A 24,222-nucleotide genomic window follows, 5' to 3' on the forward strand; every position below is an offset into this window, starting at 1 on the left:
TAGATTAATGAGGGGGGGAAAACAATTTAATTTTAGAATAAGGCTATAACCTAACAAAATGTGGAAAAAGTTAAGGGGTCTGAATACTTTCCGAAGTCACTGTACCTATTTAATAACTGATCATCAAGCCTTTGATTAGATGAAGCAGGTGCGTTAGTGCTGGGCTAGAAAAAAGCCTGCACACCCAGTGGGTCCCCAGACCAGGATTGAATAATACAGCCCTGACCTCTGACTTTTGCCCTGTAACCCAGGAAGGAGATCCTGCAGGAGTACTATGACATATCCAGTATGCTCCAACAGGAGGTGGTATCTGTCCACGAGGAGATGTCTGCTGCTTTGATGGCCATAGAGCCACACAGAGAGTATGAGAGCTTCATCCAACAGAACAGGTATTCAGCAGCAAGTCACTCTGGATAAGAGAACCTGCTAAATTACTAAAATGTAAATATTCTGATCTTAGTGCAGTCAAGAGGCTGAAAAGTTTCACCATGTGTGTTCAGGTCTGTAGGGGAGGTTCCGGTGTGTGTAGAGTTTGACTCTGGTCTTCTGGAGAACACAGATCGACTAAAGACTGGAGAGCTGGAACTAAATGAGCTTACAGTGGAGGGGATCCAGCACAGGTTAGTTTATACGCACACACAGACACAGAGCAATCAAAATGTATTCAGACCCCTTGACTTTTCCCCAATTTTTTTTTAGATACAGCCTTATTCTTAAATGTATTAAATGTATTTTTTCCTCATCAATCTACATACAATACCCAATAATGACACAGCGAAAACAGGTTTTTATAATTTTTTTCACATTTATAAAAACAAAAAACCAATACCTTATTTAATTAAGTAATCAGACCCTTTGCAATGAGACTTGAAATTGAAATCAGGTGCATCCTGTTTCCATTGATCATCCTTGAGACGTTTCTACAACTTGATTGGATTCCACCTGTGGTAAATTCAATTGATTGGACATGATTTGGAAAGGCACACGCCTGTCTATATAAGGTCCCACAGTTGACAGTGCATGTCAAAGAAAAACCAAGCCATGAGGTCGAAATAATTGTCCGTAGAGCTCTGAGACAGGATTGTGTCGATGCACAGATCTGGGGAAGGGTACCAAAACATTTCTGCAGCATTGAAGGTCCCCAAGAACAGTTGCCTCCATCATTCTTAAACGGAAGAAGTTCGGAACCGCCAAGACTTCCTAGAACTGGCCGCCTGGTCAAACTGAGCAAATGGGGGAGAAGGGCCTTGGTCAGGGAGTTGACCAAGAACCCGATAGTCACTCTAACAGAGCTCTAGAGTTCCTCTGTGGAGATTTGAAGAACCTTCCAGAAGGACAACCATCTCTGCAGCACTCCGCCAATTAGGCCTTTATGGCAGAGTGGCCAGCCGGAAGCCACTCTTCAGTAAAAGGCACATGACAGCCCATTTGGAGTTTGCCAAAAGGCACCTAAAGACTCTCAGATCATGAGAAACAAGATTCTCTGGTCTGATGAAACCAAGATTGAACACTTTGGCCTGAATGCTAAGCGTCACGTCTGGACTAAATCTGGCACCATCCCTACGGTGAAGCATGGTGGTGGCAGCATCAAGCTGTGGGGATGTTTTTCAGCGACAGGGACACTAGTTAGGATTAGAGGTCGTCCGATGGCCGATTTAATTAGGCATGGCCGATTTTAATTAGGGCCGATTTCAAGTTTTCATAACAATCGGTAATCAGCATTTTTGGATGCCGATTATCGCCGATTACATTGCATTCCATGAGGAAACTGCATGGCAGGCTGACCACCTGTTACGTGAGTGCAGCAAGGAGCCAAGGTAAGTTGCTAGCTAGAATTAAACTTATCTTTTAAAAAACAATCAATCTAAACATAATCACTAGTTAACTACACATGGTTGATGATATTAGTAGGTTAACTAGCTTGTCCTGCGTTGCATATAATCGATGCGGTGCCTGTTAATTTATTATCGAATCACAGCCTACTTCGCCAAACGGGTGATTTAACAAAAGCACAATCGTTGCACGAATGTACCTAACAATAAACATCAATGCCTTTCTTAAAATCAATACACAGAAGTATATATTTTTTAAACCTGCATATTTAGTTAAAAGAAATTCATGTTAACAGGCCATTTTAACTAGGGAAATTGTGTCACTTCTCTTGCGTTCATTGCACACAGAGTCAGGGTATGTGCAACAGTTTGGGCTGCCTGGCTCGTTGCGAACTAATTTGCCAGAATTGTACATAATTATGACATAACATTGAAGGTTGTGCAATGTAACAGCAATATTTAGACTTAGGGTTGCCACCCATTCGATAAAATACAGAACGGTTCCGTATTTCACTGAAAGAATAAACGTTTTGTTTTCGAAATGATAGTTTACGGATTTGACCATATTAATGACCTAAAGCTCGTATTTCTGTCTTAATTATATTATAATTAAGTCTATGATTTGATATTTGATAGAGCAGTCTGACTGAGAGGTGGTAGGCAGCAGCAGGCTCATAAGGATTCATTCAAACTTTACTCCATTTGCCAGAGGCTCTAAGCAATGCTTGATCACAGCGCTGCTTATGACTTCAAGCCTATCAACTCCTGAGATTAGGCTGGCAATACTTAAGTGCCTATTAGAACATCCAATAGTCAAAGGTATATGAAATACAAATGGTATAGAGAGAAATAGTCGACGCGTCATAATTCCTATATTAGCTACAACCTAAAACTTCTTAACTGGGAATATTGAACCACCAGCTTTCATATGTTCTGAGCAAGGAACTTAAACGTTAGCTTTTTTAAATGGCACATATTGCACTTTTACTTTCTTCTCCAACACTATGTTTTGCATTATTTAAACCAAATTGAGCATGTTTCATTATTTATTTGAGACTAAATAGATTTTATTGATGTATTATATTAAGTTAAAATAAGTGTTCATCCAGTATTGTTGTAATTGTCATTATTACAAATATATATATGTGTGTGTGTGTCTGTGTATTCTGTGTGTGTGTATATATGTATGTATATATTGGCCGATTTTAATCGGTATCGGCTTTTTTGGTCCTCCAGTAATCGGTATCGTCGTTGAAAAATCATAATCGGTCGACCTCCTAGTTAGGATGGAGGGAGCAAAGTACAGAGAGATCCTTGATGAAAACCTGCTCCAGAGTGCTCAGGACCTCTGACTGAGGCGAAGGTTCACCTTCCAACAGGACAACTACCCTAAGCACACAGCCAAGACAACGCAGGAGTGGCTTCGGGACCAGTCTCTCTGAATGTCTTTGAGTGGCCCAGCCAGAGCCCGGACTTGAACCTGATCGAACATCTGTGGAGAGACCTGAAAAAAGCTGTGCAGCAACGCTCCCCATCCAACCTGACAGAGCTTGAGAGGATCTGCAGAGAAGAATGGGAGAAACTCCCTAAATACAGGTGTACCAAGCTTGTAGCGTCACACCCAAAAAGACTCGGCTGTCATTGCTGCCAAATGTACTTCAACAGAGTAGTGATTAAGGGTCTGAATACTTATGAATGTGATATTTCCGTTATTATTATTTTTTTTAAATAAATTAGCAAAAATGTATAAAACTGTTTTTGCTTTGTCATTATGGGGTAATTTGTGTTTGAGGATACAGACTTAATTATAATAATTATAATTTTTTGAAAAAGTCTAATGTAACAAACAAAAAAAACATCTCGATGGTCATTATGGCCAAACGGTTCTATTTTTGTTTCATCAGACCAGAGGACATTTCTCCAAAAAGTACGATTTTTGTCCCCATGTGCAGTTGCAAACCGTAGTCTGGCTTTTTTATGGCGGTTTTGGAGCAGTGGCTTCTTCCTTGCTGAGCAGCCTTTCAGGTTATGTCGATATAGGACTCGTTTTTACTGTGGATATAGATACTTTTGTACCTGTTTCCTCCAGCATCTTCACACGGTCCTTTGCTGTTGTTCTGGGATTGATTTGTACTTTTCGCACCAAAGTACGTTCATCTCTAGGAGACAGAACGCGTCTCCTTCCTGAGCGGTATGACGGCTGCGTGGTCCCACGGTGTTTATACTTGCGTACTATTGTTTGTACAGATGAATGTGGTACCTTCAGGCGTTTGGAAATTGCTCCTAAGGATGTACCAGACTTGTGGAGGTCTACAAAAAAATTCTGAGGTCTTGGCTGATTTCTTTTGATTTTCCCATGATGTCAAGCAAAGAGGCACTGAGTTGGAAGGTAGGCCTTGAAATACATCCACAGGTACACCTCCAATTGACTCAAATTATGTCAATTAGCCTATCAGAAGCTTCTAAACCATGCCATCATTTTCTGGAATTTTCCAAGCTGTTTAAAGGCACAGTCAACTTAGTGTATGTAAACTTCTGACCCACTGGAATTGTGATAAAGTGAAATAATCTGTCTGTAAACAATTGTTGGAAAAATTACTTGTGTCATGCACAAAGTAGATGTCCTAACCGACTTGCCAAAACTCTAGTTTGTTAACAAGAAATTTGTGGAGTGGTTGAAAAATGAGTTTTAATGACTCCGAAGTGTATGTAAACTTCCGATTTCCACTGTGTGTGTGTATATACGTATATACACTGCTCAAAAAAAAGGGGAACACTTAAACAACACAATGTAACTCCAAGTCAGTCACACTTCTGTGAAATCAAACTGTCCACTTAGGAAGCAACACTGATTGACAATAAATTTCACATGCTGTTGTGCAAATGGAATAGACAACAGGTGGAAATTATAGGCAATTAGCAAGACACCCCCAGTAAAGGAGTGGTTCTGCAGGTGGTGACCACAGACCACTTCTCAGTTCCTATGCTTCCTGGCTGATGTTTTGGTCACTTTTGAATGCTGGCGGTGCTTTCACTCTAGTGGTAGCATGAGACGGAGTCTACAACCCACACAAGTGGCTCAGGTAGTGCAGCTCATCCAGGATGGCACATCAATGCGAGCTGTGGCAAGAAGGTTTGCTGTGTCTGTCAGCGTAGTGTCCAGAGCATGGAGGCGCTACCAGGAGACAGGCCAGTACATCAGGAGACGTGGAGGAGGCCGTAGGAGGGCAACAACCCAGCAGCAGGACCGCTACCTCCGCCTTTGTGCAAGAAGGAGCAGGAGGAGCACTGCCAGAGCCCTGCAAAATGACCTCCAGCAGGCCACAAATGTGCATGTGTCTGCTCAAACGGTCAGAAACAGACTCCATGAGGGTGGTATGAGGGCCCGACGTCCACAGGTGGGGGTTGTGCTTACAGCCCAACACCGTGCAGGACGTTTGGCATTTGCCAGAGAACACCAAGATTGGCAAATTCGCCACTGGCGCCCTGTGCTCTTCACAGATGAAAGCAGGTTCACACTGAGCACATGTGACAGACGTGACAGAGTCTGGAGATGCCGTGGAGAACGTTCTGCTGCCTGCAACATCCTCCAGCATGACCGGTTTGGCGGTGGGTCAGTCATGGTGTGGGGTGGCATTTCTTTGGGGGGCCGCACAGCCCTCCATGGGCTCCCCAGAGGTAGCCTGACTGCCATTAGGTACCGAGATGAGATCCTCAGACCCCTTGTGAGACCATATGCTGGTGCGGTTGGCCCTGGGTTCCTCCTAATGCAAGACAATGCTAGACCTCATTTGGCTGGAGTGTGTCAGCAGTTCCTGCAAGAGGAAGGCGTTGATGCTATGGACTGGCCCGCCCGTTCCCCAGACCTGAATCCAATTGAGCACATCTGGGACATCATGTCTCGCTCCATCCACCAACGCCACGTTGCACCACAGACTGTTCAGGAGTTGGCGCATGCTTTAGTCCAGTTCTGGGAGGAGATCCCTCAGGAGAGCATAGACCAAAACAAGTCAAAATGAGGCTCAGTAGTGTGTGTGCCTCCACGTGCCTGTATGACCTCCCTACAACGCCTGGGCATGCTCCTGATGAGGTGGCGGATGGTCTCCTGAGGGATCTCCTCCCAGACCTGGACTAAAGCATCCGCCAACTCCTGGACAGTCTGTGGTGCAACGTGGCATTGGTGGATGGAGCGAGACATGATGTCCCAGGCAGCAGAACGTTCTCCACGGCGTCTCCAGACTCTGTCACGTCTGTCACATGTGCTCAGTGTGAACCTGCTTTCATCTGTGAAGAGCACAGGGCGCCAGTGGCGAATTTGCCAATCTTGGTGTTCTCTGGCAAATGCCAAACGTCCTGCACGGTGTTGGGCTGTAAGCACAACCCCCACCTGTGGACGTCGGGCCCTCATACCACCCTCATGGAGTCTGTTTCTGACCGTTTGAGCAGACACATGCACATTTGTGGCCTGCTGGAGGTCATTTTGCAGGGCTCTGGCAGTGCTCCACCTGCTCCTCCTTGCACAAAGGCGGAGGTAGCGGTCCTGCTGCTGGGTTGTTGCCCTCCTACGGCCTCCTCCACGTCTCCTGATGTACTGGCCTGTCTCCTGGTAGTGCCTCCATGCTCTGGACACTACGCTGACAGACACAGCAAACCTTCTTGCCACAGCTCGCATTGATGTGCCATCCTGGATGAGCTGCACTACCTGAGCCACTTGTGTGGGTTGTAGACTCCGTCTCATGCTACCACTAGAGTGAAAGCACCGCCAGCATTCAAAGGTGACCAAAACATCAGCCAGGAAGCATAGGAACTGAGAAGTGGTCTGTGGTCACCACCTGCAGAACCACTCCTTTATTGGAGGTGTCTTGCTAATTGCCTATAATTTCCACATTTTGTCTATTCCATTTGCACAACAGCATGTGAAATGTATTGTCAATCAGTGTTGCTTCCTAAGTGGACAGTTTGATTTCACAGAAGTGTGATTGACTTGGAGTTACATTGTGTTGTTTAAGTGTTCCCTTTATTTTTTTGAGCAGTGTATATATATATATATATATATATATATATATATATATATATATATATATATATATATATATATATACTACTGTTCAAAGTTTGGTGTCACTTAGAAATGCCTTTGTTTTTGAAAGACAAGCACATTTTTTTCCATTAAAATAACATCAAATTGATCAGAAATACAGTGTAGACATTGTTAATGTTGTAAGTAACTATTGTAGCTGGAAACTGCAGATTTTTATGGAATATCTACATAGGCGTACAGAGGCCCATTATCAGCAACCATCACTCCTGTGTTCCAATGCCACGTTGTGTTAGCTAATCCAAGTTTATCATTTTAAAAGGCACACACACACACACAATCTCAACACCAACAACACGTTTCACCCCTTCGTCCCCCTTCTCTCCCCATGTCTCTACCCCTCTACCAGGTTGACTGCAGTGGAAGAGGAACTGCTGTCTCTGGCTGGTAATGTGGTTTCCCAACAGGCCTCAGTCAACCAGCTGGAGTTGGAGCTGGAGGCAGAGGAAGAGGGCATCAAACGGGGTCAGAGGTGAGGCGATATCCACATGTACAGGAAGGTCCAACTTTACATGGGCAAGTGTACTTGGTAATCACTTAGGCAGATATAGTGTAATTAGATAGTACTTACAGCTGTTATACCTGATAATATGGTGATTTATCCTGGGTAAACAGAATAGAATTCCATTTTTATGGTTTGAACCAGGATAAAGTTGGCTCTGGCAGTACCAAACCACCGTCTTCACCAACACTGACTGTAAAAAAAAAGATCTGCGTCATATTTTTGCAGTGTGTTGGTGTATCCTCTCAACGGTGGTGTTCCATCTGCAGGCAGTCTCCTATCAGAGTAGTTTAGGCTGCTCTCCTCTCCTCTCTGCTATGGCTGGCTAAGCTGGCTGCTCTCTGGGGGACAGACTCACTATGCCTTATGAATATAACACGGTGATATGAGGAGACTTTTCAAGCTTCTCTCATTTGTCTTGGTTTAGATGCCTGTCTGCTGTTATTAGAAGTTACTAATAAGCTCTTAGTGCATAGATGGAGCAGCTGTGTTGACTGACACTAGCCTGATGTTCACTGGTGCCGAGGGAAACATGCCTCTCCTTAAGGAGTCTTGGGTTTGATGAAACACTTTGGAAATCAACAGAGACAGACTGAATGCTTCCTGGATTAGTAAAGAACTCTTTTACCCAAGTGGTGATGTTAGTTAATGTAGCAGTGCAATATTTGAAAGCTAAGTAAGGAAGAATTTTGTCCACAAATATACCGACATTTCTATTATATGTAAAAAGTTTATGATTAGTGAATGCCATAATGTAGTTATTTTGTTAGGTACCCCTTATTAGCTGAAATATATATTTTTACAAAGCCATTTTAGCTGTCGCGATAGCTGTTCGGTTCGAACAGATTCACAAATCATGGGAATTTGTCACACTATGAAGACGTCTCCCTCTAAGGCACGTGTTGCATGGCAATCTCCCTGCACTTGCCTGGGCTGGTCTGCTCCCGCCATGGCTAAAGCCAGTGTGAGAAACGTGCTAACAAACATTTGTGCTATGAACTAAATAAATATGCACTCTGACCCAGAAAACCTCTTCACTAGATTCATGATAGTGTTGTTAGACAAAGCAAGGAAAGTGAACTTTAAAACGTGATGTAGTTTTATTGGAATTTGCAGCTGTTGTTAATACATCTGCTACCTTCTGACATGACTTACTGCATTTTTAACCGTACTTAACCGTACCGTACTCCCCTATAGAATATCTCATTTAAACTATACTGTTGGTGAGTGCCCTGCGGAAGCAATATGGCTAAGGTGTAGGAGATGGGCCAGTTAACCAGCATTCTTGTGTAAAGCCATCGGGCATGTCAGTTATGCTTTAAATATATTGACAGTGAGGCAAAAGTCAATGGAATTGTTGCTATATGTTGAAATGGAAACACATTGTTCCACAGTATCATCACAATGCTTTAATTGATGAGCTGACAGGCTGCTCCGCTCTCTGCAGGGTTTACCAGTTCAGTAAGAGGCATGCGCTGGAGGAGAGCCGACAGCAGGTGATGCTGTCCCTGGGAGCTAGAACCAGGCTGGAGGCCCAGAGGTTGCTGCTGAAGGGGAAGCTGGAATGGCTGGGATCCAGTGAACCCCCACCTGCCCTGGGGCTGGAAGAGGACCGTATCTCCCTCTCCTCCATCACCTCTAGTGTAGGTCTCCTCTCTCCTCTCTCCCTCTCTCTCTCAAACACACGCACACACACCCTCTGTACTTTAGTTTGTTAGCTTGGTAGTTTGCTGCTTTCTAAGTTCTACAAATACATCATCACTAAAACATGAATGTACTGTGGGCTTATGAAAATCACTGAGCTATATATAAAAGCTTTTGAAATCCCATTGTTTTGAAAACGAAAGAAATTAAACAAAAGGTTAATTGGTTTGTCGTCCCCTCTATACAGACACACAGTAGTAGCAGATGACTAAAGTGAATTGCATTAATGTTCCCACGCAGGTTGTGTTGTAACCCTGGTGTTATGGGCATTTGTAAAATGCCACCAAGTAAAAAGTCACACGAGCACTAAAATGTGAAGTTCATTGGAGCGCATCAAATTTGCTGTCAAATGAAAGCTGAGTCTATTTTTACAAAGGCATGTATAACGTGTTTAACCATTTTCTATCCTAAATATTAGGAATAAGCAAAGGCTGCTAAAGATGGCTAAATAGCCATAATACTGCTAAATGGTTACCTGGACTATCTGCATTGACCCTATCTTGCACTGACTCTATGCACACTCACGATACTACATACAGTTGAAATCGGAAGTTTACATACACTTAGGTTGGAGTCATTAAAACTCATTTTTCAACCACTCCACAAATATCTTGTTAACAAACTATAGTTTTGGCAAGTCGGTTAGGACATCTACTTTGTGCATAACACAAGTAATTTTTCCAACAATTGTTTACGGACAGATTATTTCACTTATAATTCACTGTATCACAATTCCAGTGGGTCAGAAGTTCACATACACTAAGTTGACTGTGCATTTAAACAGTTTGGAAAATTCCAGAAAATGATGTCATGGCTTTGGAAGCTTCTGATAGGCTAATTGACATACTTTGAATCAATTGGAGGTGTACCTATGGATGTATTTCAAGGCCTACCTTCAAACTCAGTGCCTTTTTGCTTGACATCATGGGAAAATCAAAAGAAATCAGCCAAGACCTCAGAAAAAAAATGGTGGACCTCCACAAGTCTGGTTCATCCTTGGGAGCATTTTCCAAAGGCCTGAAGGTACCACGTTCATCTGTACAAACAATAGTACGCAATTATAAACACCATGGAACCACGCAGCCGTCATACCGCTCAGGAAGGAGACGCGTTCTGTCTCCTAGAGATGAACGTACTTTGGTGCACAAAGTGCATATCAATCCCAGAACAACAGCAAAGGACCTTGTGAAGATGCTGGAGGAAACGGGTACAAAAGTATCTATATCCACAGTAAAACGAGTCCTATATCGACATATCCTGAAAGGCCGCTCAGCAAGGAAAAAAACACTGTTCCAAAACCGCCATAAAAACGGCAGACTGCACATGGGGACAAAGATCGTACTTTTTGGAGAAATGTCCTCTGATCTGATGAAACAAAAATAGAACTGTTTGGCCATAATGACCATCGTTATGTTTGGAGGAAAAAGGGGGAGGCTTGCAAGCCAAAGAACACCATCCCAACCGTGAAGCACGGGGGTGGCAGCATCATGTTGTGGGGGTGCTTTGCTGCAAGAGGGACTGGTGCACTTCACAAAATAGATGGCATCATGAGGAAAGAAAATTATGTGGACATATTGAAGCAACATCTCAAGACATCAGTCAGGATGTAAAGCTTGGTCGCAAATGGGTCTTCCAAATGGACAATGACCCCAAGCATACTTCCAAAGTTGTGTCAAAATGGCTTAAGGACAACAAAGTCAAGGTATTGGAGTGACCATAACAAAGCCCTGACCTCAATCCTATAGAAGATGTGTGGGCAGAACTGAAAAAGTGTGTGCGAGCAAGGAGGCCTACAAACCTGACTCAATTACACCAGATCTGTCAGGACGAATGGGCCAAAATCCACCCAACTTATTGTGGGAAGCTTGTGGAAGGCTACCCAAAACGTTTGACCCAAGTTAAAGGCAATGCTACCAAATACTAATTGAGTGTATGTAAACTTCTGACCCACTGGGAATGTGATGAAAGAAATAAAAGCTGAAATAAATCATTCTCTCTACTATTATTATGACATCTCACATTCTTAAAATAAAGTGCTGATCTTAACTGACCTAAGACAGGGAATTTTTACTAGGATTAAATGTCAGGAATTGTGAAAAACTGAGTTTAAATATATTTGGCTAAAGTGTATGTAAACTACCGACTTCAACTGTATACACACTATGTATAGACTCACCCACAAACATTACAGTGACAGTCTCACTCAAACCCACACACATTCACATACACTACATACATACACGCGTACACACACACCCCGACGCCATACACACATAATTTCACAATCATCATATGCTGCTACTGTTTTTAATTTTACTCTTATTATTATCTATTCTGATGCCTATTCACTTTACCCTGCCTTCATGTACACATCTACCTCAAATACCTTGTACCCCTGCTCAGTGACATGGTACTGGTACTCCCTTTTATACAGCTTCATTCTTGTGTTACTATTTGTATTTTTATTATTTAAAATTTTTTTTTTTTTTTTTGTTTGTTTTTTTTATCCCATTTTCTCCCCAATTTTCATGGTATCCAATCGCTAGTAATTACTATCTTGTCTCATCGCTACAACTCCCGTACGGGCTCGGGAGAGACGAAGGTTGAAAGCCATGCGTCCTCCGAAGCACAACCCAACCAAGCCGCACTGCTTCTTAACACAGCGCGCCTCCAACCCGGAAGCCAGCCGCACCAATGTGTCGGAGGAAACACCGTGTACCTGGCCCCCTTGGTTAGCGCGCACTGCGCCCGGCCCGCCACAGGAGTCGCTGGAGCGCGATGAGACAAGGATATCCCTACCGGCCAAACCCTCCCTAACCCGGACGACGCTATGCCAATTGTGCGTCGCCCCACGGACCTCCCGGTCGCGGCCGGCTGCGACAGAGCCTGGACGCGAACCCAGAGACTCTGGTGGCGCAGTTAGCACTGCGATGCAGTGCCCTAGACCACTGCGCCACCCGGGAGGCCTATTTTATTATTTTTAACTGTGCATCGTTGGGAAGAGCTCCTGAGATAGTTTCACGGTAAAGTCTACACGTGACAAATACAAATTGATTTGATTGAGTACAGTAATCTAAAGTAGAGTATAGGTCAGTACTGTACTTTAATGTACAGTAGAGTTTAGTACAGTACAGTAGAGCACAGTATAATTTACTGTATAGTACTATACTGCACTGTACTGAACTCTACTCTGCTGTACTGTACTCTGTGCTAAACTGTGATGTACAAACTTGTGAAACATAGACGTCTGATTGGTACAGATTTGGTGCGGTCCGGTTCAACCAGATTTCATCTTGTTTTGGGGCGGCACTCATTAGAATAGCCGGTATGTAGAATAATACCCAAACATGCAAAGGAGGATATAAAATGTTTCTACCTTTTGTGTACCTATTCAGGATACATCACCATGAAGAGAATGCCATTCAGGATTATGCATTTCTGTATAGTACAGTTCAGGCACCCATGATGTCATTATGTTACCATCACTCTGTTACCGGGTGGTAATCCACTTCACTTACTGTGGTTCAATATCCAAAGTATAAAAAAATGTCAAACTCAAGGTATCATGTTATAGCTGACACCCCAATCTTTCTGCAAACTTCTTTGAATCTCAATTCGGAGTAGATATTTAAGAGTTTTCGGAAAACGTGGTCACATAAAAAAACTGAAGGAGATTTTACCGTCATTCTGTTAACAAACTTTACATCTGTACTGTTCTTCGAGTAAATGTGTTTTTGTAAAATTCTGTGGAAATGTTTAATAGTACTGCTTGTGCATAGAGTTGTATGACTTGTTTAACTTTGCAATCAATGGTTGTTGTTTGGCATACTTTTTAAAGTAAAAAATCTCAGTGTCATTCTGCTACCTTGGAATTGCCCTTATGTAACCTTACAGTTCAACTAGAAGGCATCTGAACTACAGACTGACTCAACCAGTCTGTTCTGTACTGAGGACAACCTATCCTCGTGTCTCGTTCAGACACAACCATCTCTATTGAAACAGAGGCATGGTTGAGGATCTTGGTGCTTTGCATACTTTGCTGTCTGTCATGGTGTTGACTGGAGTGCATTCCTTCACCCATTTTCATAGCGCTGATTTATCCAGATCCGCCCTAAAGCAAACAAGTATTTTCTTCTTTGACATTCTCTACTCATCATGTTTGTAATTTTTTGTGAAATTCTCTCATCTGTGGATTATGTTAAGTGTTTCTGAGTGCTGTTACATGTTGTTATTATTAACACAGGTACTGGTGGTGATGAGCATTCCTAAAAGAGAGGTTGATGATGGTTGTGCTCTGTGTTGTTTCAGGAGAGGGACGGCCTCAGAAACCTCAGTGTGGACGGCATCATAAGCCATTTTAGCGGCCTGTTCAAACCCAAATACACGGTCAGTGATGTAACATACAGTCAGTGTTCAGAAATAGTCAGCTATGGTCAAACCACTGATGCAGCATAGACGATCTGTTATTTTCATACACGGTCAACTATAGTCATTCATTGTCAGTGAGGCATCATTGTGATCACCCCTGTCACAGATGGACCTGTTCTGTTTTCACCCACCTGCTGCCTTTGATTTATCTGTCTCTGTCTATTCAAACAACCCAAGTCAGACAGTCAAACAGTTCCCTTGTCAAATAGCATTTTGCCGTTTTTTCTCTGTAAGCCTAACTGTTCAGAGTAGGACGCCAGTTGTGAAACGCCTTGTTTCTCATCTGGCTTTCCTCTTTATCTATCTTCTCTCTAGAGATGTTTGTTTACAATGTTGTAGGATGCCTTATCTTGTCATCTGAACAGTAGTATATTTTTGAATTGTCGCCATGTTGTCTGTAGTAATAAAAAAATGACTAGGTATCCATTAGTGGTGCAACAGATCACAAAACTCATGGTTTGGATCGGATCACAGTTTTGAGTCACGGATCTGATCATTTTCCGGATCAGCAAAAAAAAAGGGGGGGACAAATATAACTTTGCTTTCCATGTATTACTTAAAGAACACTTAAAGCAAGGAACTTTTCAATGTTTAAATAAAATATTTAAATAAAATATTCAATACTCAATTGTTCAATTAAAAAGTACAATATGAGACATGATACCTTCTTCCTTTGAACAATAGTGAATGAAAAAATAGCCTGTGTCCACATCAAAAAAGCAGACCTGAGCTTAGAACTTCAAATTCTTTTTCAAAAAGATGAGGGTGTCTACATTGTCTGGGGAGAGGATAGACCTCCTTTGCAGTCACTATGTCCCCTGCTGTGGAGAAGACCCTCGCTAGGATATGAAGTGCCAGGCACAGCCAGGTAGCATCTTGCCGTCATAGCAATGTGAGGGTATTTACACTCATTGCTTTTCCACCATGCAGTGGATCACCATCCACTGGAATGCCACTTGCTGCCTTGTAGGATGCCACCTCCTCTTGATGGTGTTGGCAAACATCTTGCCTGTGTCCTTGCTCGCAAAGGTCTCCCCAAAAAGCTTCTTCATGGCCAAATTATTTTGTGGAGGAGATGCCTCTGAGTCTGCTCCTGTCAGCTCTAGAACTATAATTGTGGCAATAACATTTAATAAAAGCCATTATTATTCAAAATAAACACCGGATGATTCCAATTCTAAATCTAACATTCGACTGCAGTATATTTATTATTGAAGTAATTCACTCTTTTTTGTTGTTGTTACCTCTTCAGTGGCCACAATCTCAGTGGTGAGATCACTGTATGTCCTCCGGTGTAGGGCAGGGTCTAGGTGAGACAGGGACTTAAACCTTGGATCCAGTGCAGTAGATCTATGAAGGTAGTCCTGTACATTAGGGGGGTATCTGGGGTTCAGGTCCTCTCTAATGGCAGCATTGACATCTCTAGTGATGGTGCCGTCTTCCTCACTTGGGGCCATGGATTGTAGAATCCTTGTTTTCAGAAGTAGGATCATGGTCACAGACGGCCACTTTCAGGTCATCAGATAAGGTGACGATGTCTTTATATTTTTTCCAGGGTCTCGTCTGTCAGTGCAGAGTATACAGCTGCCTGCTGCTCAAGATAGCGCTCCAAAATGTCATAAGTGGAGTTCCATCTTGAAGTGACATCGTGTATGAGCTTGTGGGTCGGTAGCTGTAGCATTTCTTGCTTGATCTTAAGCACATGAGCGGCTAGAAAAAGGAAACCACCTTCCTGATCCTCCCAAGGATCTGGTTCACTGAGATTCCCCTTTGGGATGCTAAATGCTAAATTGATCACATGTGCAAAGCAAGCTATCTGTGGCCCCAGTCCAGCTTCTATCACTGCATTTACTTGGTTCTTGGCATTATCTGTGGTGATTGGGATATTGCTATTGGGACTCTCTAGCTTCCACTCTGCTACTGCTCCTAGCAGTACCTGCGCCAGATTTGTGCCTGTGTGACTCTCGTAGAGGGGGCGTGTCTGTAGCACCAGACTTCGCATCTTCCACTCCTCTGTGGTGTAGTGAGCAGTCAGTCACGTAGCTTTCCGTCGCCCAGGAAGTCCACCCGTCTGTGGTGAAGGCAACAGAGGATGCCTTGGATAATTCGTCGACAATGTTGTTATTTTCCTGTTCATAAAGATCTGGCACGATCTTCATACTGAAGTGGGTGCGCGAGGGGATTTCGTAGCGTGGCTCAAGCAGTTTCACCATATTGTAACGACCCTGGGTTTATAAGCGCGGATATCGACTCTGCCGCTCGAGCATGCTTTTGGGGCACAGTCGATAGGTCGAGGGTTAGCGACCTGCTCCATTACAATATTTTGAAACCCTTTGTTTTCCACAACGGAGTATGGCCTCAGGTCTAAAGCGATAAACATCCCAATAGATTTGGTGATGGCTTTAGCCCGGTCTGATTCTGCAGCAAAGGGCTGCTTAAATGTCGCAGTGAGAAGTTGTTGTCTCCCGTCACTGACACACCAGGGTGATGACGCTTTAAATGTGTGGCCATGCTCGATGTATTTCCATGACCATACGGCTTTCTTGTGGCACAATGCCTACACACCGTAATGGTGTTGTCCACCACCCTTCTTCCGTCATCATATTTGACAGGGAAGCCAAAATGCTCCCAAACATGAGACTTAAATGAAGCGGGAGGCTTTTCCAGTTCTTCAGCTCCTCCGCTAGCCATGGCTGTCACTGCTCTTTCTTCTTCTTTGATTTTTGTAACGCGATCATCCAAGATTGATTCGTTGGGATTCAACATGCCCGGTTCACGTGAACAGAACACACAACTGCTTAAAAAAATCAATCAAATCAACCTTCAGGCTTCAGAGTAAAATACATCTGTCTTGTCTTTATCTTTTCACTGCAACTCTGCATCGATATTTATTATTACTTTAAAAAGTAACAGCGGCAGTAAAACTGTATTTCACACTGATTGTTAAACGTTGCAATTAATCCGCGGTTCACATGCGTGCCGAACCGTGGGGGTGATCCAGATCAACTACGGTCCATTACACCACTAGTATCCATGTGTGTGGTCTTTAGAGATATATTGTATTGTTTTTGAGCAGTGTATTTTGTATCTCCTGATCAATGTAGTTTGTAGCTGTATCTTCCTTGTATCTTGTCTCCTTAGCAGTGTATTGTTACCCTGTCTATGTATTAATCTGTGATGTAGTGGTAACAAAGTTGGTGGGTAAACTCTGATCGCGTTTGTGGTGAAAAAAGTAACCCTTCCTATTCTTTCATTTTTAAATTTTTCTGCAAAAGGTGTGTAAACTGTTGGGCAAAAAAAGATGTAAACTGTGTTGACTTGTTTACCCTCCACTACACCACTGGATGTACTTTATTGGTATTTGTTCCCCTGTGCTGAATCTCATCTAGAGATACAGGTGTGAGACTCATGCATCTCAAACCGCACTAATCTCCCATTGAAATCAATTTATGGTTTATGAGTCTCACAGTGGGCGCTCCATGCCCAGGTCCCTCATTTCCTGGCCCCTCATTGACCTTGCTGTGTGAATCCCCTCCAGGTGCCCCCTGCCCTGTCCCCAGTCCCAGAGGTAGAGCGCCCCCTGGAGCAGCAGAACTGGTACCACGGAGTCATCCCCAGGCTGGAAGTCCAGGAGCTGCTGAGGTGTGATGGAGACTTCCTGGTCAGACAGAGTCAGGGCAAACAGGAGTATGTCCTCTCTGTCCACTGGGCTGGCTCTTGCAGGCACTTCCTTATCCAGAGCACAGATGTGAGTGAGTGAGTGAGTGAGTGTGAGTGAGTGAGTGTGAGTGAGTGTGAGTGAGTGAGTGAGTGAGTGAGTGAGTGAGTGAGTGAGTGAGTGTGAGTGAGTGAGTGAGTGAGTGAGTGAGTGAGTGAGTATTTACAATATGATCATGTCTGTACAGTTTGTATGGTTATAAAGTGTGTGTGTTTTAGAATATGTACCGCCTGGATGGAGAGGGATTCCACACCGTTCCCATGCTGATGAACCACCTGGTCTCGTCACACCAACATGTCACCAAGAGGTCTGACATTGTCCTGAAGAGACCTGTCCTAAAGGTAACGCTTCTCTCGCTCGCTCGCTCGCTCTCACTCACTCACTCACTCTCACACTCACACTCACACACTCTCTCTCTCTCACACACTCACTCACTGATCAACTGTAATATATTGTAGATCCTGTTTTACCTTTGTTGAAAAGTCCCTTGTTTTGTTTTATCGTGTTTAATTCAAGGTTCCTCAATGCTTTATTTGTCTAAGTATTTCTTAAATATTAATGTTATTAGTTTAACTTACCTAAATAAGGATTAAATTACATTCCCACATGTTTAGTTGTCTTTCTCCAGTAGTTCTGTAATGACAATTTTACCTTTAATTTATCTGGGAGTTATACTGAGACCATGTCTCTTTTACAGATGAATTACATACAATTTTATCTCAGATGGTGTTCTAAATCTGTTCTTGGCAGGATTACAGTAAAAACCCTCCGCTGCCCTTCTCATTCTGTGCTGTGGGACAAGTGGCTGTTGGTTAATGCTTCTAACAGGTCGAGAATAATGAGGCGGCCATCAATTAAGTCTGGGGCCTAGCAAAGTGTAGTTAATGGGCCCCGTGTCTCCGGTCCTGTGTGCTGGTGTTGGGTGGACCTGTGGGTTTAACTTTATGTATGTGGGAGGAGGGAGATGTGTGAGTCAGGGGGTGCTCTTGTATGTATGTATATACAGTGGGGCAAAAAAGTATTTAGTCAGCCACCAATTGTGCAAGTTCTCCCACTTAAAAAGATGAGAGAGGCCTGTAATTTTCATCATAGGTACACTTCAACTATGACAGACAAAATGAGGAAAAAAAATCCAGAAAATCACATTGTAGGATTTTTAATGAATTTATTTGCAAATTATGGTGGAAATAAGTATTTGGTCAATAACAAAAGTTTATCTCAATACTTTGTTATATACCCTTTGTTGGCAATGACAGAGGTCAAACGTTTTCTGTAAGTCTTCACAAGGTTTTCACACACTGTTGCTGGTATTTTGGCCCATTCCTCCATGCAGATCTCCTTTAGAGCAGTGGTGTTTTGGGGCTGTTGCTGGGCAACACGGACTTTCAGCTCCCTCCAAAGATTTTCTATGGGGTTGAGATCTGGAGACTGGCTAGGCCACTCCAGGACCTTGAAATGCTTCTTACGAAGCCACTCCTTCGTTGCCCGGGCGGTGTGTTTGGGATCATTGTCATGCTGAAAGACCCAGCCACGTTTCATCTTCAATGCCCTTGCTGATGGAAGGAGGTTTTCACTCAAAATCTCACGATACATGACCCCATTCATTCTTTCCTTTACACGGATCAGTCGTCCTGGTCCCTTTGCAGAAAAACAGCCCCAAAGCATGATGTTTCCACCCCCATGCTTCACAGTAGGTATGGTGTTCTTTGGATGCAACTCAGCATTCTTTGTCCTCCAAACACGACGAGTTGAGTTTTTACCAAAAAGTTATATTTTGGTTTCATCTGACCATATGACATTCTCCCAATCTTCTTCTGGATCATCCAAATGCTCTCTAGCAAACTTCAGACGGGCCTGGACATGTACTGGCTTAAGCAGGGGGACACGTCTGCCACTGCAGGATTTGAGTCCCTGGCGGCGTAGTGTGTTACTGATGGTAGGCTTTGTTACTTTGGTCCCAGCTCTCTGCAGGTCATTCACTAGGTCCCCCCGTGTGGTTCTGGGATTTTTGCTCACCGTTCTTGTGATCATTTTGACCCCACGGGGTGAGATCTTGCGTGGAGCCCCAGATCGAGGGAGATGAGCAGTTTTCTTGTATGTCTTCCATTTCCTAATAATTGCTCCCACAGTTGATTTCTTCAAACCAAGCTGCTTACCTATTGCAGATTCAGTCTTCCCAGCCTGGTGCAGGTCTACAATTTTGTTTCTGGTGTCCTTTGACAGCTCTTTGGTCTTGGCCATAGTGGAGTTTGGAGTGTGACTGTTTGAGGTTGTGGACAGGTGTCTTTTATACTGATAACAAGTTCAAACAGGTGCCATTAATACAGGTAACGAGTGGAGGACAGAGGAGCCTCTTAAAGAAGAAGTTACAGGTCTGTGAGAGCCAGAAATCTTGCTTGTTTGTAGGAGACCAAATACTTATTTTCCACCATAATTTGCAAATAAATTCATTAAAATCCTACAATGTGATTTTCTGGATTTTTTTTTCTCATTTTGTCTGTCATAGTTGAAGTGTACCTATGATGAAAATTACAGGCCTCTCTCATCTTTTTAAGTGGGAGAACTTGCACAATTGGTGGCTGACTAAATACTTTTTTGCCCCACTGTATGTAGGTCTATATTTTGTGTGTGTGTGGAATAGCGACCTTGTAGTGTGTGCAAAACACTGTGTGTGTGCCTGCATGCGCGCAAGCTTCTATTACACCTCTCCTGAGCATGTTGGGAGTGAATGGGCTCGGAACACACCTGCTCTGCTCACCACTCTGTGTAGCAGCTCTCTCAGCGTTAGGATCCATCAGATGTTAATGAGCTCCCAAGATCCACATACTCATACTTTCTCTCCACCCTCCTCCAGAGTGCTTTACATACCACACTCACATGTTCTCTAGAGCTGCATGCATACTGTACTACCACTATGCTGTCCATCAAAAGGGCTCCAGTGTTTTGCACACACTACAAGGTCTCCATTCTACACACACACACACACACACACACACACACACACACACACACACACACACACACACACACATACTGTACACATACACTATTTTACACTCGTACAACGCAGTTTTAGAAGTTTGTCCGAAATGCTTCTACCAGGCTGGAAAGCCAGTCTACCCATTCAGAAGGAACAGCAGCACTGGTATCTCTGATTGGTTCCTCTCTGTCTCTCTCCCTCCAGGACAAGTGGGTTCTGGAACACGATGATGTCATCCTGGGGCAGAGCATTGGCCGGGTGAGCTCACCACCCGTGGAATGTCTGTTTGGAGTTATGAGAGGCTCTGATTGTCAGGTTGGCCTTCTGTTTTTGTTTCAGCCAAGATCCAGAATGAAGCCTGATGTGTGTCTGTTGTCCAGGGTAACTTTGGGGAGGTGTACAGTGGTCGTCTGCTTTCTGACAACACCCCTGTAGCTGTGAAAGCCTGCAGAGAGAACCTGGCCCCAGAACACAAGAACAGGTTCCTTATGGAGGCCAGGTCAGTCTGTTTCTCCCTCTCCCTCTCTCGTTCTCTTTCTCTGTCTCTCTCTCATTCACATTGACCTTGCTGACTCTCTGCTGTGCAGGATCCTGAAGCAGTATGACCATCCTAACATAGTGAAGCTGATTGGTGTCTGCACACAGAAACAACCCATCTATATCATTATGGAGCTGGTACAAGGTGAGCCAATCTGTCGAGGGCCTTTACACTAACCACAGCTATCATTACAATGGACTGATAAAGTGTGTGTGTGACTGTGTGTGTTCTGCCAGGGGGAGACTTCCTGTCCTTCCTGCGCAGTGAAGGTCACAACCTGAAGTCAAATATGCTGGTGAAAATGGCAGAGAATGTGGCATCTGGCATGGAGTATCTGGAGAGCAAGAAATGCATCCACCGGTGAGAGGCTAGGGAGATGGATCTAGTCTTCTCAGACATTGAGCTGAATGAAGGCTGCCATACAATGTGATTACATTGCCTTTGATTGCACAATTTATTCTAGATGATGAAACAGATTGAGGTTTTTGGGACAGTGAAGTTAACACAGTGTGTAGGGGTTACTGGAGCCTGTAGCGTAGGAATGACCCTAGGAGTGTTAAGCTGCCGTGTCTCTGAGGAGGTTGCAGAGGACAGAGGGCTCAGAGCCCTGGCTCCTGGCTCATCAGAGGAGTGCTGGATAATTAACCAAGCAGGAACACATCCAGGCTGGATGCTCCAGCCCCTGTTACCCTCTAACACTCCTCCGAACACTGCATGTCAAATTGCCTCTGCTCACTACTACACCCTGCATCAGGGAGCCCACAGATGACAAGAGCTGCTGATTTTCTCTCACTTATTTATCGGCTGTCATTTGCTTCCTTCTCTGGCTCTCGCTCTCTCTGGTTCTCTCTGGCGCTCTCGTTCTCACTCACTTTTCTCGCTTACTTGCTCTCTCTCTTGCTCGCTCGCTCTCTTTCTCGCTCGCTCTTTCTCGCTCTCCCTCTCTGGCTCATCTTCTACCTGTTTTTTCGACTTTGATTATATTGCCTTCTAATTTCTTCCCTCAACCCCTCTGTCTTGCTCCTCACCTCTCTCTCTCTCTCTCTCTCTCTCTCTCTCTCTCTCTCTCTCTCTCTCTCTCTCTCTCTCTCTCTCTCTCTCTGTCTCTGTCTCTGTCTCTGTCTCTGTCTCTCTCTCTCTCTGTCTCTCTCTGTCTCTGTGCAGGGACCTAGCAGCCCGTAACTGTCTGGTGGGAGAACAGAGCAGGGTGAAGATCAGTGACTTTGGGATGTCTCGCGAGCAGCAGGACGGGGTCTACTCTGCCGCGGGGGGCCTCAAACAGATCCCTGTCAAATGGACGGCCCCCGAAGCCCTCAACTACGGTACGTCCCATCTGGCTCTGCCCCGCGGCCACAACACTCACAACCATCCCTCTCCCCCCTCCTCTCTTTATTCATCAATCTCTCTGCATATCCCAAGGCTAGAGAGAACCCACTAAACATGGCAACAACCTGTCAACCCAGCCATCATTCCTCACCCTGTGATCAGTGTACTGCTTTTGTATTTCTCTGAAATGTCATCTCTAACAGACACACGCTGAACTGTGCTCTCTGGGGTTGGAGTGCTGGTGAAACATAGAAGAGTTCTGTCAGAATAAAAGTCAGAACATACCTTTTGGGGCTTAGAGGAAGCTTAATTTCAAAACTCTATCACTACTTTTCTCAAGCTGTGATTGTGAAATAGTGTACAGTTGAATGGGTATGGCATCTCTACAGGATCACTGTCAAATGTAATAGCTGTCTCAATGCTGCTCCCTGACTGTGTTTCAGGGAGGTACACCACGGAGAGTGACGTGTGGAGTTTTGGAGTTCTCCTATGGGAGATATTCTCCAGGGGAGTCACCCCTTACACCAGCATGTCCAACCAGCAGACACGGGACGAGGTGGAGAAAGGTACAGCGAGTCAATGAGATTTCTAACACATTAGTCAGCATTTGGAGTTGACTGTAGTTTGTGCTCTGTAGGAGTTTCAAGTTTTAATGTCACATGCACAAGTGCAGTGAAATGCCTTTCTTGCAAACTCAAAACCCGACAATGCAATAATCAATAATGCAATGCAATAATGTATTACTAGAAAAAAACAGGAGAAAAAAAAATATGAAGAACACAATAAAGTAAGTAAGCATATTATATACAGGGTCAGTTCCAATACCATATTTACAATGTGCAGGGCTACTGGAGTGATGGAGGTAGATATGTATAGAGGTAAGGTGACAAGGCATCAGGATATAAAATAAACAGAGTAGCAGCAGCTTGTATGTGAGTGGGTTTACGTGTGTGTAGAGTCAGTATAAATGTATGTGCATATTATGTGTGAGTGAGCAGTGAGTGTGTAGGACTCTGAGTGTGCATAAACAGTGCAAAAATAAAAAGGTCAATAAGGATACAAGGTTAACTCAGACAGTCTGTGTAACTAGTTTAGGAGTGGTGATGCAACATTATAGAAGTGTATAGAACAGACATGACTCTGGGTACAATATGGAGTTAGGTCAGCTCTATACAGGAGTCCAAAACATTACACCCCTCTGGATTAACCCCAGGTGAAGCCAACCTGATGTCCAATCATGTTCTCCTGTCCCGTCTCCTAGGATACCGGATGCTAGCCCCAAACTCCTGTCCTCCAGATGTGTATGCCATTATGTGTCGCTGCTGGCAGTACGACACCAGGAACCGGCCGTCCTTCAGCAAACTCAGGACCGAACTCAGTGCTTTATACCACAAAGTGTCCTTACTCAAGTGACTTGTTTGATTCTCTTTTACCTTTTTATATGGAGCAAATGTTGCCTTTATTTAATATACATTGATTATAGAGAACCAGTTGCTATGTGATCTTGATTTTACCATATTTAAGTAGTGATAATGCGCCAGGCTGTGAGACCACAGGTAATGTAAATACACAGGACATGTAAATACACAGGACATGTGTGTATTGAAAACATTGGTACCATATTCTACAAAGTAGAATATTCTATATCTGTTGAATGTTGCTATTGTTTGCTGTATTACATTACTGTAAATGTACAAATTGAATGTTCCTATTATATCAGCTTTAAAGAGTTGATGGGATCTTTTTCTCTCTTGTCTTTTTTAATATACACTGAACAAAAATTTGAACGCAATATGTAAAGTGTTGGTCTCATTTTTTATGAGCTGAAATAAAAGATCCCAGAATTTGTCCATAAGCTTATTTCTCTCAAATGTTGTGCACAAATTTGTTTACATCCCTGTTAGTGAGCCTTTCTCCTTTGCCAAGATAATCCATCCACCTGACAGGTGTGGCATATCATGAAGCTGAATAAACAGCATGATCATTACGCAGGTGCACCTTGTGCTGGGAACAATAAAAGGCCACTAAAATGTGCAGTTCTGTCACACAACACAAAGCCACAGATGTCTCAAGTTTTGAGGGAGTGTGCAATTGGC

General features: G+C 43.7%; 1 protein-coding gene across 1 annotated transcript in view; it reads left to right on the forward strand.

Annotated features, from left to right (window-relative positions):
* Positions 1–23,981, forward strand: part of LOC120047655 (tyrosine-protein kinase Fes/Fps-like) — a 38,624-nt gene extending 14,643 nt beyond the window's left edge. The window contains exons 6-19 of the mRNA XM_038993203.1: positions 252–389; positions 501–620; positions 7,280–7,402; positions 8,880–9,075; positions 13,445–13,522; positions 17,103–17,312; positions 17,501–17,623; positions 20,467–20,520; positions 20,643–20,761; positions 20,850–20,944; positions 21,037–21,160; positions 21,965–22,122; positions 22,570–22,692; positions 23,388–23,981. Coding sequence (XP_038849131.1) covers positions 252–389; positions 501–620; positions 7,280–7,402; positions 8,880–9,075; positions 13,445–13,522; positions 17,103–17,312; positions 17,501–17,623; positions 20,467–20,520; positions 20,643–20,761; positions 20,850–20,944; positions 21,037–21,160; positions 21,965–22,122; positions 22,570–22,692; positions 23,388–23,539 — 1,813 coding nt within the window. The 3' untranslated portion in view covers positions 23,540–23,981. The remainder of the gene's footprint in view (positions 1–251; positions 390–500; positions 621–7,279; positions 7,403–8,879; positions 9,076–13,444; positions 13,523–17,102; positions 17,313–17,500; positions 17,624–20,466; positions 20,521–20,642; positions 20,762–20,849; positions 20,945–21,036; positions 21,161–21,964; positions 22,123–22,569; positions 22,693–23,387) is intronic.
* Positions 23,982–24,222: the final 241 nt, after the last annotated feature.

The sequence above is a fragment of the Salvelinus namaycush genome, chromosome 1 (assembly GCF_016432855.1).
Source record: "Salvelinus namaycush isolate Seneca chromosome 1, SaNama_1.0, whole genome shotgun sequence".
Classification (NCBI taxonomy): domain Eukaryota; kingdom Metazoa; phylum Chordata; class Actinopteri; order Salmoniformes; family Salmonidae; genus Salvelinus; species Salvelinus namaycush.